The sequence below is a fragment of the Castor canadensis genome, chromosome 7, assembly GCF_047511655.1.
Source record: "Castor canadensis chromosome 7, mCasCan1.hap1v2, whole genome shotgun sequence".
NCBI lineage: Eukaryota > Metazoa > Chordata > Mammalia > Rodentia > Castoridae > Castor > Castor canadensis.
In genome coordinates, this window is record NC_133392.1 from 43,094,907 (window position 1) to 43,110,593 (window position 15,687).

Consider the following 15,687-nt stretch of genomic DNA (forward strand, 5'->3'; position numbering starts at 1 on the left):
GTTGGCTAAGAATTGGTAATTGCAAACTGGGTGATAGACACATGGGGGTTCATTATATTATTCAGGTAATTTTGTATGAGTTTGAAAATTTCTATAACAACAGTTTAAAAAGAATATAGCATCAGCTGTCTTAATCTTTAAACTGTACTGTAGAATGTGGTAAACTTTTCTAGGATTTTCCCTAAATTTAGACCTTGGTACCTACTTGTGGGAAGAGTTGAGTTTAGAGAAAGGTACATGGAAGATTCTTGGATTGCCTAAGGCCTGTAAGGAACCAGAGGAGAAAAACAGAAAGACAGGCAGGGAGGAAGAGGGGATCAGAATAAAATGATCATCATGGGTTTTCAGCTCTATCTCTCTAAGCCAGTTTTGAAGACCTGACCCAGTTATATTTTCTATACAGGATCAGGTCACCAGGAGTGAAAGTGCACTGTTGTTATCTGCTCACATATTTGTGAATGTGATAAAGAGCAGAGGTTGGAGCACTGACCAGAACATGACTGTCAGTGTTGGCCAGTGCGGTGTTGTGTTCTTTCAGTCTCACCTATGGAACATTTTGCTGCTTTTGCTGTGTGGAGGGGTCAGTGTGTTGTTGGTGATGAGATGGCCTAAAAACTCTACCCCAATGTTGTGCCTTTCTGGAAGTGGAGTGAAAGCCTCTCCTATCAGTGGAAACAGAAGGAGTAGGGAGTTAAGTATTTTTCTCCCTCCTGTGCTTACAACAAAACCCTGAGATAACTCTGCTGCTATTCCCATCTTGTGAATAAGTAACTTCAGACCTGGGTTATGAACACATGTGATCTCAGAGCCCACATTCTTAAAAGAGATATTCTTTTGCAGGGAAAAATGTCTTGACCACTTGCTTTTTGTAAGGCACTTTTCTAGTCACTGCAGGGATACATAGTTAATTGGGTCATAACCTCCATCTCCTATGAGGTCACTGTAGGAGTTGAGGCCTAGGAAGAAGGACTGTAACAGAAAAACAGAGATAACAATTTACTAGAGTAAAGTACAGCGGTATATTATATTAGTTATCTTGTGTAGTAATTTACCCCCAAAATATGGTGGCATGACAAACACATTTTATCCCACATGGTCTGTGAGTCAGGACTTGGCTAAGTGGTTCTCAGACATTTGAAGGCTTGAGTTGGGCTTCAAGATCCACTCCCAAGAGGGTTCACGCCTGTGGTTGTTGGAATCCTGATGGATTCTTTCAGAGGGTGTGACTCAACAGAAAAAGCAAGGAAGAAGCCATAGTGCATTTTATGACCTACTTTCAGAGGTTGTACATCATTACCCTGTTCTATTCCTCAAGTCACTAGGTCCAGCCCTCATGTAAGAGTAAGAAAATTAATCTTTAACTTTTGAAGGGAGAAGTATAAAATAATTTGTGGACATATAGCCTTTTAAGACTGCCACAAAGAGATTCAGGAAATGGAAATTAGGAAAACAGTTTCATAGCAGAAATGACACTTGAGTGTGCAGAATTTTAGATGGTTAAAATGGAGCAGGAGAGAGATCAGGTGAAAGGGACAGCAGGAACACAGAAAGTAGCAAGGGAGAGATATAGTCTTCTTTTTTGAAGGGATAGAGGAGTTCTGTTAGGACATATGGAGGTATGTAGTTGCATGGAAATGCACCTTAAAGTTGTTTTGGTCATAATTGTGGAAGGCCTGGAATGCCAGGTTGCTTTGAATTTTATGGGTAATGTGGAGTCATAGAAAACTTTTGAGTGGTGGAGTGATGTAAATGCAACTTTGCTTTAGGGTGATTAATCAGATGGTGATATTTGATATGAACTAGAATAAAGTAGAATTAGAAGAGAGTACACAAACTAGCAGATTCTTTAGTATTGGGGTTCTATTGGCGAGAGTTCAGTTAGGAAAATAGTAATCTAAGTCTTTCAAACAGAGGGCATTTAATATACTTACATATATTAATATACTTACATATATTAAGTCAACCTTCTAAACATCTCTATGAGGAAGGTATTGTTATTATGTCACTGGAAAGATTGGGAAACCAAGTTTCAGAGGATCAAGCAACTACTCCAAGTTTACACATCAGGGAACCATCACAGGTGGGATCCAAGCTTAAACACTTTGGTGTTAGAGTTCAAGCTCATTATCACTGCACTGTACCAATTTTCTGAGGAATGAAAGAGGGTTCTGACTGGGAATGGTGGACCATCAGTAGAAATAGAATAGTCAAAAGGTAGAATTTGGGGGTGGAGTAAGGAGGGAAGAGGGGTTTAATGTGTTGGTTTGTAGATGCTGTCAAATCAATAGTGAGCACCGTGTAACCATCTCTTCCTGTTTTTGCTTTCTCCTGCAATTTGAGACCAGTGAGAAGACCTTTAGATAAACCCACTTAGCTATCCCATGTTAATGCAAGGGAAGGTGTGAAAAAAATAAACGTAGCTAAATAAACAACATTAGGCTTATTTATAACACATTAAGCAGATTTAAAACTTCTGACATTTCCAGCATGAAATGAAGATTTGGGAAGATATCTGAGCAGTGAGGCTGGGCAGAAAAACCATAGTTTTCTAACTCTTTCTATGTCATGCTTCCAAGAGTGTCAGTAAAGAAGATAGAATGGAAGCTGAAGATAGAAGTTAGCCTGACACATTAATGTAACTGCTTTGTTCTGTGTTAAAATATCTTTCCTTTCATGAAGGGGGAAACATAGCTTAAAATGGCTATTTGCAGGCATGGTTATTGTATGATTGAATATTTAATTTCTTTTTTCTTTTCTTTTCCCCAGTAGTCCCATGTGTCTGGTCCTCTATCGGGACTATGGTTTAGGAAAAGAGTCCTATATGCTGTTTATGGTCTTTTTTGTTCTAAAGTTCAAGATTCATAATTACTATTTCTTTAAGAACTTGATTTTTGAACAGACATGAAGAAATCCATTTAATTCTAAAATCCTAATATTATTGTTCTTTAGGATAACAGTGAGCTTTAATGTTGACTTGCATTTCTTATTTTCTACTACATTCCTGTCTTTGTTATAGAATTATCAGAACATTAGCTTTCGTCTTTGGTTCAGCTTCATCGTGTCCCATTATTGGTTATTTTCATTCTTCATAAGTATAGTAGTTATCATGTGGGAGAATTTGTGGGCGGGATAAGGAATTGGGGATTGAGTTAGGGCCAATTAGAAGGCGCATAGAAACCCATTAGGATAGAGAATGAGGGCTTACTTGGTCAGAGGGATGGTACTTGTGTTCTATCATATTTCCTCTACATATTCATTTTGTGTAACAGCATTCTAATATGAACATGGTAACTTAACAATTTGGTCTTTGGTGTGTGGAGAGGTTAAAGAGAAAAGATAGTTTGCAAAATCTTCTTTATGCTTTAATGACTACATGACTGGAATGAGATTGTGTAGAAGAGATTGAATGGATGCTTTTCTATATGTCACGTCTACAGCACATACGCTGCTACTCCTCTATGAGCCAGTGATGTGACAGACCAGGTTATACAAACTCATGAGAACCAATTATTAAATATTCAGGAATGTTGTGAGCTGGTTGTTAAATTGGTACCTTGAAACTGACCATGGCATCACAGAAATTGGCAAATAATGTAAATGAGGGCTTTTTTCAGAGAGTTTATCAGATTGTCTAGATCATACTCAAGATAAACATTTAGTAGTTTTAATAGTTGCTTTGGGTTTGACACTTTTGCTGGATTATTTTAATGATCTGTCACAAAGAAGCCACAATAATACCAAAATTCAGATTGGTAACAGATCAGAAATATATACTCAACAGTATTACTCATTTTTCTCTTTATTTTCTTGATGCATGTGTATCACAGAAAAGCACTAATCATGCATTTGGATATTCATTGACAAATGCAATGAGCAGTTATTGAGAATATTTGAATTATCTATCTGTGTTAAACAATAAATTATCCAAACTCCTAGGGGCTCAAAATAATAATAATCTTGTATTACTGCTGGGGGTTTCTGTGGGTTGAAAATCCCAGAGTGGCTGGGGTAGGCAATTCTGACTTGTATTAGAGCCCCCTTTCAAAGATCTTTCCTCACTATTGTCAATCACTACCTTCTTCCTTCTATAGGAATATTTTTCTTCTAGCAGTTATCACTATATGATATAATATTGCATATTTATTTGCTTATTGTCTTTCTTCTTCATTAGAATAAAGAAATCTTCCAGGTAGCAATTTGTTGTATTACTCATGCTTAGAACAGGTGCCTGCATGTTAATATTAAGAGTTAAATGATGAATTGGTAAGGGTACTGGTTAGAAAGGCTCAGATCTGGAATTTGGCCTTGTTACCTATTACATCAGTGGGAAAATTGTGTAATTTCTATACATGTCAATATTCTCAGTTAACACTGAAGCTAATAATACCTGTTTCTTGGGCTTGTTGTAAATATTTTTAAATGACGTAATATGAATAAAATATTTAGAGATTTACATGGAAACAGCAATAATCTATAAAATGGCTACTGTTGTTGTGCTTGTTACTGTGATGCTACACTCAAGCACAGAGTGAAAGGCACTTGAAAGGGATGTCAACGAGGCACACCAGTGATTGAGCGCCTATGTTATCCCTCTTCTTCTATTTTTTTTTCCATGCAGGTCCTGAGCAGACTGCAGAGTAAATATGGATCTCTGTACAGAAGAGACAATGTTATCCTGAGTGGTACTCATACCCACTCGGGTCCCGCAGGATATTTTCAGTACACCATATTTGTCCTTGCCAGTGAAGGATTCAGCAATCGAACCTTTGAGTACATGGTCACTGGTATCGTGAAGGTAGGCAAAGAGCCTTCAGATTCTCTTTTTTACCATTGCTTACAGATGTTTTAGGAGTGGTGTGGTGTGATACAGAGAAACTCCCTTTGGATCCTGGTCTGAGCATAACCATAGAACCTATCTTTTTTTTCTACTTCCTAATGTTATCAGATCCAAGTTTGTCTGTTTGCCACTCAAAAGCCAGTAGTTGGGGAGGGAAGCTATCATCACCTCATCACCCATCTTAAAGCACTCAGGTGGGAAAAGGCTTTTATAGGAAGAAAAAGGAGGACAGTGGAACAATGTTAGGAAGACTTCCTGTTGAGCTGAGCCTTCCTAATCCAGGGCATGTATCCCTTTTCACCCCTTCTGGCCGGAACATTACAATGGACATTGACATCCTGGGACTAGTTGCAAACATTATTTTTCTGTAGTTACACATCACAGCAATCTGTGTTAGTTGATGCACAGAATTGAATTAAACAAGGAGGGGCATTATACATTCTGATTATCTGAAGATCACCAAATGTTTTTGCTTCTATAAATCTAGAGAAAATCCAGGCTCTGGTGGCTCACACTTATAGTCCTAACTACTTGGGAGGCTGAGATTATGAGGATTGCAGTTTGAGATCAGCCCTATCAGATACTTGGCAAAACCGCTATCTCCAAAATAACCAGAGCAAAATGGGCTAGAAGTGGGGCTCAAGCAGTGGAGTACCTATTTGCAACCCCATCCCTCAAAAAAAATCTAAAGACAGATTATTTAGAAGTTAACATTTTAATGTACTTTTCCTTTTTTCTTTTAGAATTTAGAATGCTATGTCAATTTCCTTGACTTTAATTTGCCATGTACTACTGATTTCACTTGGTAGTCATGACTATTAGTAATCACAGGTTCTTGTATTACAATCTTAATTACTAATATTAACTCTTGGACCACACATTACACTTTGCACAATTATGTGTGTGTGTGTGTGTGTGTGTGTTATAGAATAGCTACAAAAGGGTTAAAGAGGCTGCAGAGTTTAGAGGGACTGCACAGGTAGAGAGCTGATACAGATATAAGGAAGTCTTTGTAGAGACCAGAGGGGAAGTTTTATGAGCCCCAGACACAGAGCTATTCAGGGTGTATAGTTGTCAAATGCAGGTCCAGGCAGTAGGTGGTTTCAAGTGTCAGCTGAGAGTGGGCTGTGTGTCATAGGCAGGGGAAGCTGCTGCATTTGAGCTGGAATCTGGGAACAGAGGCAGAGGTCCTTCACTGTGCCAATTTTCCTAGATAAGGCTTATGAGGAGTAACCAGGTTATGAGTCAGTGTGCTTGCCACATCTCAGTCTTGAAGTACTCCTTCTTTTATAGTCCCAGGTAAGGGGATCACATCTGGTGTAATTGATGAACTCACGTGTCTGGCATTTCTGATATCATTTGATATGTTTATAGATATAATTATTTATTGGCACAAATAAATTATCAGTTTGTGCCTCATATTGTGATAGCAGATGCCTGTTGTTTACTTGTATAAACATGATGTAGAGTCATTCTATCTTTTCACTTCTAGTCAAAATGGAGTGACTGAGGCTTAAACTGTTGCTTTATAAAATGGAGTAACTCAAACATAGGCACAGCCTGATGCTGTTGTTCTATACAACACAGAGTAACCCAGTCTGTTTTCCTCAGCAGGGTTCTCATTAATGTTTTTCTTCATTTCTTGGTCTTCCAGGTTTAGCCTCTCTATTTTTCCTCACAAAGTCACCCCTTAAACTCAGGGATCCAGCTAGCAAAGGCAGAATTTTCTTTACATTTTTATACTATGGCTAACAATGGTTTAAAATAAATGTCATGGTCACAAGAAGTATTAAATACACTTTAAGGGTATGGTTTAGGCTGTGAATATTTGCCTTAGGATGTGTATGTTGATGTGTGTTAAGTTATGACAAAAAATGCATCTCACAATGGTTCTCAATCATAGATGTTTAAAAATTCTACCTTATAGGATGGTGGGATGGAAAGAGCAGGAGGGTGGACCACGTATATGCTAACAAATCTTGTCCCAAAGTCATAAGCATTAAATCTCCCACTTGACCATCTGAAATGTCAAATTATGCGTGGCTCAGCAGAGCTGAGACCAGAAAGTGGAGCTGTTTGTGGGGCTAAGCAGTTAATTGGCACCAAGTTTCTATATTAGCACTTTTTCTGCGAAGGTCATTTCTGTTTGTCTCCAGAATGACACCAACTGTGTGGTTCTCTATCTTTTATCCTATAGCGACAAACAAAATTGTCCACAGGGCTCTTTTGTTTACCTTGACTAAGTCGTTATCCCCACCAGGATGTTTGAGCTTACAACTTCTTTTTCTTTTAACTTCCAGAGCATTGAGATAGCACACACAAATATGAAACCAGGCAAAATCTTTATCAATAAAGGAAACGTTGCTGGTGTGCAGATCAACCGAAGTCCTACCTCTTACTTTCAGAATCCACAGTCAGAGAGAGAAAGGTGAGGGAAATTATCAAAATGGTACCACTGCATTCCCTTTAGAGAACAGCAACAGAATCTTAGTCCACAGATATAATAGATGGTGGGGTTCTAGGGAAGTTTTAAAGCTAAGATAATTTTTGAACATATTAAAGACAAGCAGAAACAAAAAGTGAATGTAAAGATGAATTTCATTGTTTTTCTTAGTACATGTTGTACCTTGTTGGCTGTGGGAGCTATGTGAACGTTTGAAGGACTCTGGGCACAACTGTAGTCTCAGCTTAACTTTATTACATTCTAGTTGTGTGACCTTAGGAATTTACTTATCTTATTTTATTGGTGCTTTGCTTCCTCATCTGTAAAATGGAGATAAAATGTGCATAGCACATATTTTTTCATGAATAGATCTTTTATTACCTGATATCCAGAAGAAATCATCTTAATCCATGACAGTGGGGCAAGAGAGAGATGATAAAAGAATATAGAATCTAAAAGGAAGAGCAAGAAACAAAACAAATATAACTAAATGGAACAACTAAAGGAGATAATTATTTTGTGTTTTTTTTTCTTCAGTATTGGTATTTGAACTCAGGACCTCATGCTTCTAGGCAGATGCTTTACTACTTAGGCTACCCCCAGCCATTTTTTGCTTTAATTATTTTTTGTATAGGGCCTACCTGGACCACCATCTTCATACCTATGCTCTTGAGTAGCTGGCATGACAGCATGTACCACCATGCCCAGTTTATTGGTAGAAGTGGAGTCTTACTCACTTTTTTTTTGCCATGGCTGCCTTCAAACTACAATCCTCCTAATCTCTGCCTCCTGAGTAGCTGGGATTATAGATGTAGGCCACCACACCTGGCTATTACTGTTTTTTAAAGTGATGAACTAGACTTTCAACAGAAGAGAAGTACTTGGCTACTATGGCATTGCAGAGTAAAATGTCAGTTTCAACTTAACTGCTTTACAATTTGTATTTGCATGCATATTCTTTAATATATTTCAAAGGTGTTTATTTTGAAATATGTATTTCAGCTATAGTTAGTTAATCTGGTTCCCCTTATATTGATCACAATTGCAAACCCCTTCCTCACCTGATGAATGAGGTACCACATTAAGTTTATAGACTATCACTAGTCAGGAATCTCACTTGATAAGAGACATTTTGTTTCTAGATCAACTTTTGTGGTTTGTTATGCATGAAGGCCACTCTAACATAGACCTAAGTTTCTTTGTTTTGCTGACTAGGTATTCTTCAAATACAGACAAGGAAATGCTACTCTTGAAAATGGTAGATTTGAATGGAGACGACTTGGGCCTTATCAGGTATTTTCTTTCTTCCTTCAAAAAATATGTTGGGTATCTTTCCCTAACTATTGGGGTAAGAAAAGAGACTATAATAGTGTTAGTGGATATTGAAAATAAGTTGTGTGGTTTAGATTCCAGGTTTGGAGTCAGATACAGCTGAGATTCAACCAGGGCACCTTGGGCAAACTTGTCAGCCTCTCAGGGCTTAGCGCTTCATTTGTAAGGCAGGGTTAATATGAGGATGAATCTAGCAAGAGATCCTGATAAAGAGCTCAGCTTTGCATCTGACATATGATATAAAGACTCAGCAAATGTTAATGCTTAGCTTATTATTTTATCACGATCTCACGTGAAATCTTCTGTGATGGTGGACAGTTACCTTTTGATAAAATGAGAAAATAACCTGACCAACCAGGCAAGTGATATGGGTTTGGGATTCTTGACCTGTGTTTTCCTAAAAGGTCCCTCATGCAGGACAGTACCAATTAGGGACAGTGGAACTGTGGCCACTTACAGGCTGCAGATGAGGTAAAATCACAGCTCAGCATAGTCTTTAGTACTGTTATCAGGCTTGTGAAACACTTGGGAAAACACAAAGATTTGATTTTCTTGGAAGAGAAGGCATTTAGATTCCTATGTGACTTTGGTCACTGCATCAGACTGACCCAGGTATTGACAGGAAAGTAACGTAATTCTAGACACCTTTATCTGCAGATGCACAAATGCTACAAAATGCCCTAATGAAAGATATGGGCGCTCTTGGGTCACTCTGGGCTGTCACCATTATCAATGTGACTTTAGACAAGTCATATTCTATCTCTCAGTTTTCTGAACTCTAAGCATTTTTTGAGCATACTGTGGAATGAAGTGAGTCCTTAAAATATTGATAATAAGTGTTAGAGCAGTAATGAAGGGGCTGCCAAGTAGAATTATAAAATATTTCAGTAAAAGATTCTACACAAGTACAATTAAAATATTAAAAAAAAATTACATGTGTAAGGCTCTGGGTTTGATCCTCAGCACCAGAAAAAGAGTAAATTAAAAATAAAGTATTGAAGGAAAATAAAGACTGTGACTCACACACCAGAGATAGCTGTAAAACAAGGTAGAGAACACCATGGTGATTAGGAGTTCAGGGTTTTGGTAAGGTTGACTTGGGTTCAAATGCTATCCTTGCCTGTTACTTACCTTGTGTCTGGGAGAAGTGTTATCTAGTTAGACCTCAAGCTAACCTATTTGAAAGTGGCAATGGTAATAGCTTATCTAGTTGTTGAGGATTAAATAAGTAATGCTAGCAACATTCTGGCTCTGTGCTTAATATGGAAAAAATATAATCATTTTAGCTAAAAATAAAGGTATAGGATAACTTCAAAATAACTCCATTATTGGAATAGAGGAGTACTTGAGGCTGTGCATGGTTTTTGGTGCATGTGCCTATAATCTCAGCACTCAGGAGATTGTGAGAGGAGGATTATAGATTAGAAGACATCTTGGATTACATAGCCAGACCCTGTCTAGAAACAAAAGAAAACAAAACAAAATGTATTTAAAATTCGTAGCATTAGAGCTGCTTTGGTCACTAAACTCTCTGATAAACTGCTATATGGGATGACTTGATAAGACTCTGTCTTCCCTTATACTAAATGTATCATTTGACTCAGAATTTCTAAATGTCAGGCATGCAACTGTATGCTTGGGGTATGACATGATAAATAAGGCATGGTTCTTATCTTCAAGGGCCTTACAGGTTGGCAGGATGATTGAGGCAGGAGACAAGATAAGCAGATAGACAAATAACCATAACCTGAGTCAGATGACCAATGGTGCTGTCATGTGGGCATAAATAAATGCCATGGGTCTGTGGACGAAGGGGCACTGAGTTCTTCTGGAGGGCATTTCTTGAGAGAAAATGACATTTGAGCTGGACCTTGAGGAGTCAAGGGTTTCTCTGGGAGGCATGAGAAATAGTGAGTTGTGAGGATGGAATGTGTGCCAGGCCGGAGAGTGGGAGAGAAGTAAGCTGGAAAGTTCAGCACACTCTAGATTACAGAGCACATTAGTGTGCATTTTGGTTAGGGGAGGGTCAGGACAAAAACATACATCTCTGCCTAGTTATGCTGAGTATCCCATATTTGTGGGAAGAAGGTGACTTTCCCTTATAGGAAAAAAAGGGAAAACCTTTCCCTTTCTATTTAATTTCTTTGCTGAATGATTAAAACCATTCACGATTCCCTTTTATTAATTTCTGAATCACTTAACAATGGGAATAGACACCTAAAGATGCTAACATTTTGGCCAGATGTTCTTTGTTCCTTTGTGAACAACTATATTAGGTATCTGAAAGTCCCAGGGTCAACTGTCAAGGTCATAGCAAAGCCTTTCCAGATGCTGTGCTTAACATCCTGCAATAACTTTCCATTGTTTCTACAGCTGCCATATGTTGTCCCGGATGTAATTGCTCCTGCAATTGCCTCTTGTTGCACTGCTGTAATTGCTGTGTGAATACATTAAAAATGATCCAAAACATCAAGTCAAATATGGCCTGTGAAGAACTCTGCCAGCACGTGTAGAGCCTGCTGTTAGGTAGAATCCCAAGCTGTGAGGAATTTGCAAGTGCAGAATCTCAGAATTCAGATCCTGGGGTCTATCAGCCTTCAGCTGTAGAACAAAGGTGAAGTGACCTGCTCAATGTCACAGCCAAGACTACTCTTTTTGTGCTGAAGTCTATAATTAATTCCTTCCAACGTTCATTTCCTCACTCAGTGTGTCTGCACCAGGCTTCTCATACCATGCAATGCTTTCAGGTCTTGGAATGATGCATTCCCTGTCCCTGAAATCAGGAGTCAACTACGCTGGGCTCAAATGCCTGTGTTTGTGCTCTTTGAGCAAATCCTTTACATTCTCTTAGATGAAGTTTCCACATTTCTTAAATGTGGATATCCTATATCTTCTCTCTACACAGAGATTATTATTTTCTCATTCATTTATTAAATGTCTGTGGAATATGCATGTCACGAACCAAGTTAGTCCTAGGCATATAACCATGAGCAAAAATGGACAAAGTTGCTGCCTTTACAGGAATTTACCCTATGGAGACACATAAAATTTTATAGTTGAGCTAAGCTAAGTGTTATGTTTTAAAATTATAATTAGGTTTAGTGCTAAGAAAAGAATGTATGTAAGGCTATCTTAGAGGATTTTGACCTTGTCAGAGAGAATGGAAAATATTTGGCTGACAAGATGAAAATGTAGCTGAAAAAAGGAAGAGTAAGAGTTAACTGGCAAAATGGGGGATGGAGAAGGTATTTTCCACACGTGGAGAAGCATTTGCAAAAGCCCCATGGTCTGTTTGAAGAACTGATAGGAGGTCAGTGTGTCTGGAGTACAGAGGACACAGGGGCAAAGCACATGAGCCAGAGTTAGAGATTAATTGACAAGATAAAGATTTTGGTCTTTATACAAAGAGAAGTGGAAAATCATTAAAGTGTTTTAAGTGAGCTGTCAAAGAATTAGGGAAAGCAGAGACCTGAAGAACGAAGTAAGGCTGTGTTACGTGAAACTGCTTTATAAAACCCTCTGCAATTTCAACCATCCATTTGCTCTAGTTGGTCTGTCTATGTCAGGAAAGTATTTCTATCTTTTTGCCTTTTTTCTCCTTAAGCAAAAGCACTATGTAATATTTGTCCAGACATAGAGGACATAGTTGGGATGCTCTGATATCTGAGTTGGAATAGAAGCTGTGTAGCATTTACAAATTCTGCTTTGGGATACTCTGGAAGTCACCTTGGAGTCTGTCATCCAGGGAAGGGGACATCCTGGATCTTGAGAAGTCCTGATATTAAGACAGCATGTTCATGAGGAAGCTATGAAGAAGATAGCAAGACGAGGTTTCAGAAAGGGAAAACAAGGTCCCAAGGGCAGGTAACCTGAATGGTAGCTCTGATGAGGAAGAGCCTGTTGGCATACAGTCACCCTATGAAAACAGCTGTGGGAGTGTGGCCTCGTTTCCTCAGGTATGAAGCAGTAGCACAGCATGGTCTTGCCCGTCTTCCCTTCGCCTACCTCTGCTCCTGCCCAGTGCTCTGCCCTGAGTATGCAGGAGCAACCTGGATCCTCCCTCGCCTCCCCCGTTTTGGTCCCCTAGGAGTTAGTATGACTTGCTTCCTGTTTGCTGGTGCTATAAGGAAGGACTGAGCAGGTCTTTGAAAGGTTGCTCCACTGCCTTCTGTTTTATACTTTGCAAATCTTTTAATTCTTACAGAAAGGGGTCTTGTAAGGGGGGATCTTTAAAGGCACATTCTTATTTTTTTTTTATTAGCATATTGTTGTTGTGCTGGTGGTGCACTGTGACATTTACAAAAGTGCTTACAGTATGTCTTAGTTAGATTCACCCTTTCATTCTTCTTTATTTCTCCTCCTCCCCTTCTTAGAATAATTTCAGCAGGTCTCATTTTTCTACCTCATACAGGAGTGAGTAATATTTCTACCACATTCACCCTTCTTCACCCTTTCCTTATGTCCTTCTCCCTCCCACGGTACCAACCCCCAGATGGGACCTGTTTGTACCTTCCTGTCCTTCAATTTTGGAAAAAGATATTTTTGTTTGTTTAAGATAGTAACAGCACATTTTAAAAACAACAGGGCCAGTGACTTGTGCAAGCTATTTGAAAAATTTGAATAAACTGAGAAAAATGCAATTTGTGGAATTACATTAATTTATTCAGATGATATTAAATCGTAGAACTCAGACATGAGTTGTGTGTCTACCATCTGTAGCTATGCTGTTTGGAATTACAATGTCTCACGTGTTTTCTCTATGGCTTTCTCTATTGTACCCTGTCTACTCTCTCCTCAGTCCACTTGGCCCCTCTCAGATAGCAAGTGTTAAAAGTTAAGTGGCTGCCTTTCACTAAACCTTTTTTTTTTTCTTTTTCTTTTTGGCAATACTAGGGTTTGAACATAGAGTCTTCTGCTTGCTAGACCAGTGCTCTACCACTTGAACCATGCCCCCAGTCCTTGCTTTTGTTTATTTTTAAGATAGAATCTTGCTTTTTTTCCTGGTGTCTTCAACCGCAATCTTCCCATCTTTACCTCCTGTTTGTGGGGATGGGCATACATGACCACTCCAGGCTTGGTTTTTTTTTTTTTTTTTGTAGTACTGGGGCTTGAACTTAGGGCCTCCACCTTGAGCCACTCCACCAAACCTACTTTTGTGACTTTTTTTTCTCTTGAACTATTTGCCCAGGCTGGCTTCAAAGCACGAGCCTCCTGATCTCTGCTTCCTGAGTAGCTATGATTACAGGCATGAACCACTGGCACCAAGCTTGTTTATGAGCTCACTTGGGCTGACCTCGACTTTTCTATCTCTACCTCCCAAGTAATTGTGATTACAGGCATGAGCCACCATGCCCTGACCCAATCATTCTTGACCTTCTTTTTGTCCATCTCACCTTTCATAAGTGCTTTGTCCAGCAACTTTAACTGGTTTTGAAAGCCCTTGCTCTCTGTCCCTATATCCTGCACTGCATCCTTCTTCCCTGTCCTACCCCTTCTAAGTTGCTCTGAAGCTCGATGCAGTTTTCCTGCTCCAATTTCCCTTCCCACTGCATATGTTCTCCTGGAGCACAGGTTATGGTTGCATCCTGGGTGCTCATTCTATGTCTGGTCCACACTCATGAACAGTGAAGTGCTTGCTAAGGGCTTTTGATGTCACTGTAGTGATAATTGGCTGATAATAGAGATAAATTAGGTTTGCTGTGTAAGTTAGATTGTTCCAAGTTGGACAACAAAACCATAAAATCCTGTTGGCAGAAGATATTGGACTTACTTGATTGTTGGATATTGGGACAGTTCTTAACCTGAAGAAGTCTGAGTTTTACTTTTCAGTGCATAAATAAGATGTACTTACCATAAAAAACTTGAAAAATATAGGAAACTAGAAAGAACAAGAATTAACTCAAAATTATACTACCCCAAATCAACTATGGTTCATAGTCAAGTGCATTTGCTTCTGTTCGTCTTCCTGTGTGGGACATGCAGTGAAAAGTGAGCATGGCTAAAAGGTTGTTCTGTAAAAGTTTCTATATTATTCTGTAAAGATGTTAGCATGTTGCCAGGTGTAATCCTATCCACTTGGGAGGAGCGATCAGGAGGATTGTGGTTCAAAACCAGCGCAGGAAAATAGTTTGAGAGACCCTATCTTGAAAATACCCAACATAAAACAGGGCTGGCAGAGTGGCTCAAGTGGTAGAGCACCTGTCTAGCAAGCGTGAGGCTCTGAGTTCAAACCTCAGTACTGCCAAAAAAAATGTTAACCATGTTATCTCCATGTACTGAGATGATCAGGTGGTTTTTTAATTACTTGTTTGTTTTTGTAGTGACCCTTTTCATATTTAATAATGATTTTCCTTGTCTCCAAGTCCATGTTGTTTCATGAAAATATAGTTAGTACAGTTCTTTGCAGGATAAAATTTGTCAAGTATATATTTTTGTATTTTTCTTTCAATCTTCTTTGTTCTTAGATTTTAGGGGAATGTCTTATGAATATTGCATAGCTTTAATTATTTGCTTTATAGTCTGACAATCTTCATCTCTTTATGAGTGAGTTTAGCATTTATTTCAGAAACTGTGATTATTATGTGTGTGGACTTTTCTGTATCTCCCCACTCTGCCATTTCTCTCTCTTCTTCAATACTTCTTTTTCCTCCTTTCTCACTTCTCACCCATTTTTGGATTGATAGAGATTTAAAAATTATATCTTTAGATGGCAGATGGCAGTTTCCAGTGTTGCTCACAGCAATGCAACCACACCTCTTGTCCCATACCATTGATCCAAAGTGACTTTGCCATGCCCCATTAATAAGAGGAGATGACTTCTCTTGTCCTGGTCTGTGACTGCTTTGATCAATGAGAAATCGCAGAAGTGACATGGTATCAGTTCTTGGCATAGTTGTTGCTTGACAGACTATTATTTTTAATTACCAAATTTTTTAGAGCAGTTTTATAGTTATAGCAAAGTTGAGTGGACAGTACACTGAGTTTCCATAGACTTCCTCCCCCAACACATGCACAGCCTCCCCCTCCAAGAGTGGAACATTTGTTATAGCCAATGGATCTTGCCATTCATCATCCA

The 15,687-nt window shown here is 38.8% G+C and overlaps 1 protein-coding gene across 5 annotated transcripts in view; it reads left to right on the forward strand.

Moving 5' to 3' along the window:
• Asah2 (N-acylsphingosine amidohydrolase 2) overlaps nt 1-15,687 on the forward strand; it is an 84,299-nt gene that overhangs the window by 25,622 nt on the left and 42,990 nt on the right. For all 5 annotated transcript variants that reach the window (XM_074078843.1, XM_074078840.1, XM_074078841.1 and 2 more), the window contains exons 6-8: nt 4,619-4,795; nt 7,138-7,265; nt 8,496-8,573. In XM_074078843.1, coding sequence (XP_073934944.1) covers nt 4,619-4,795; nt 7,138-7,265; nt 8,496-8,573 — 383 coding nt within the window. The remainder of the gene's footprint in view (nt 1-4,618; nt 4,796-7,137; nt 7,266-8,495; nt 8,574-15,687) is intronic.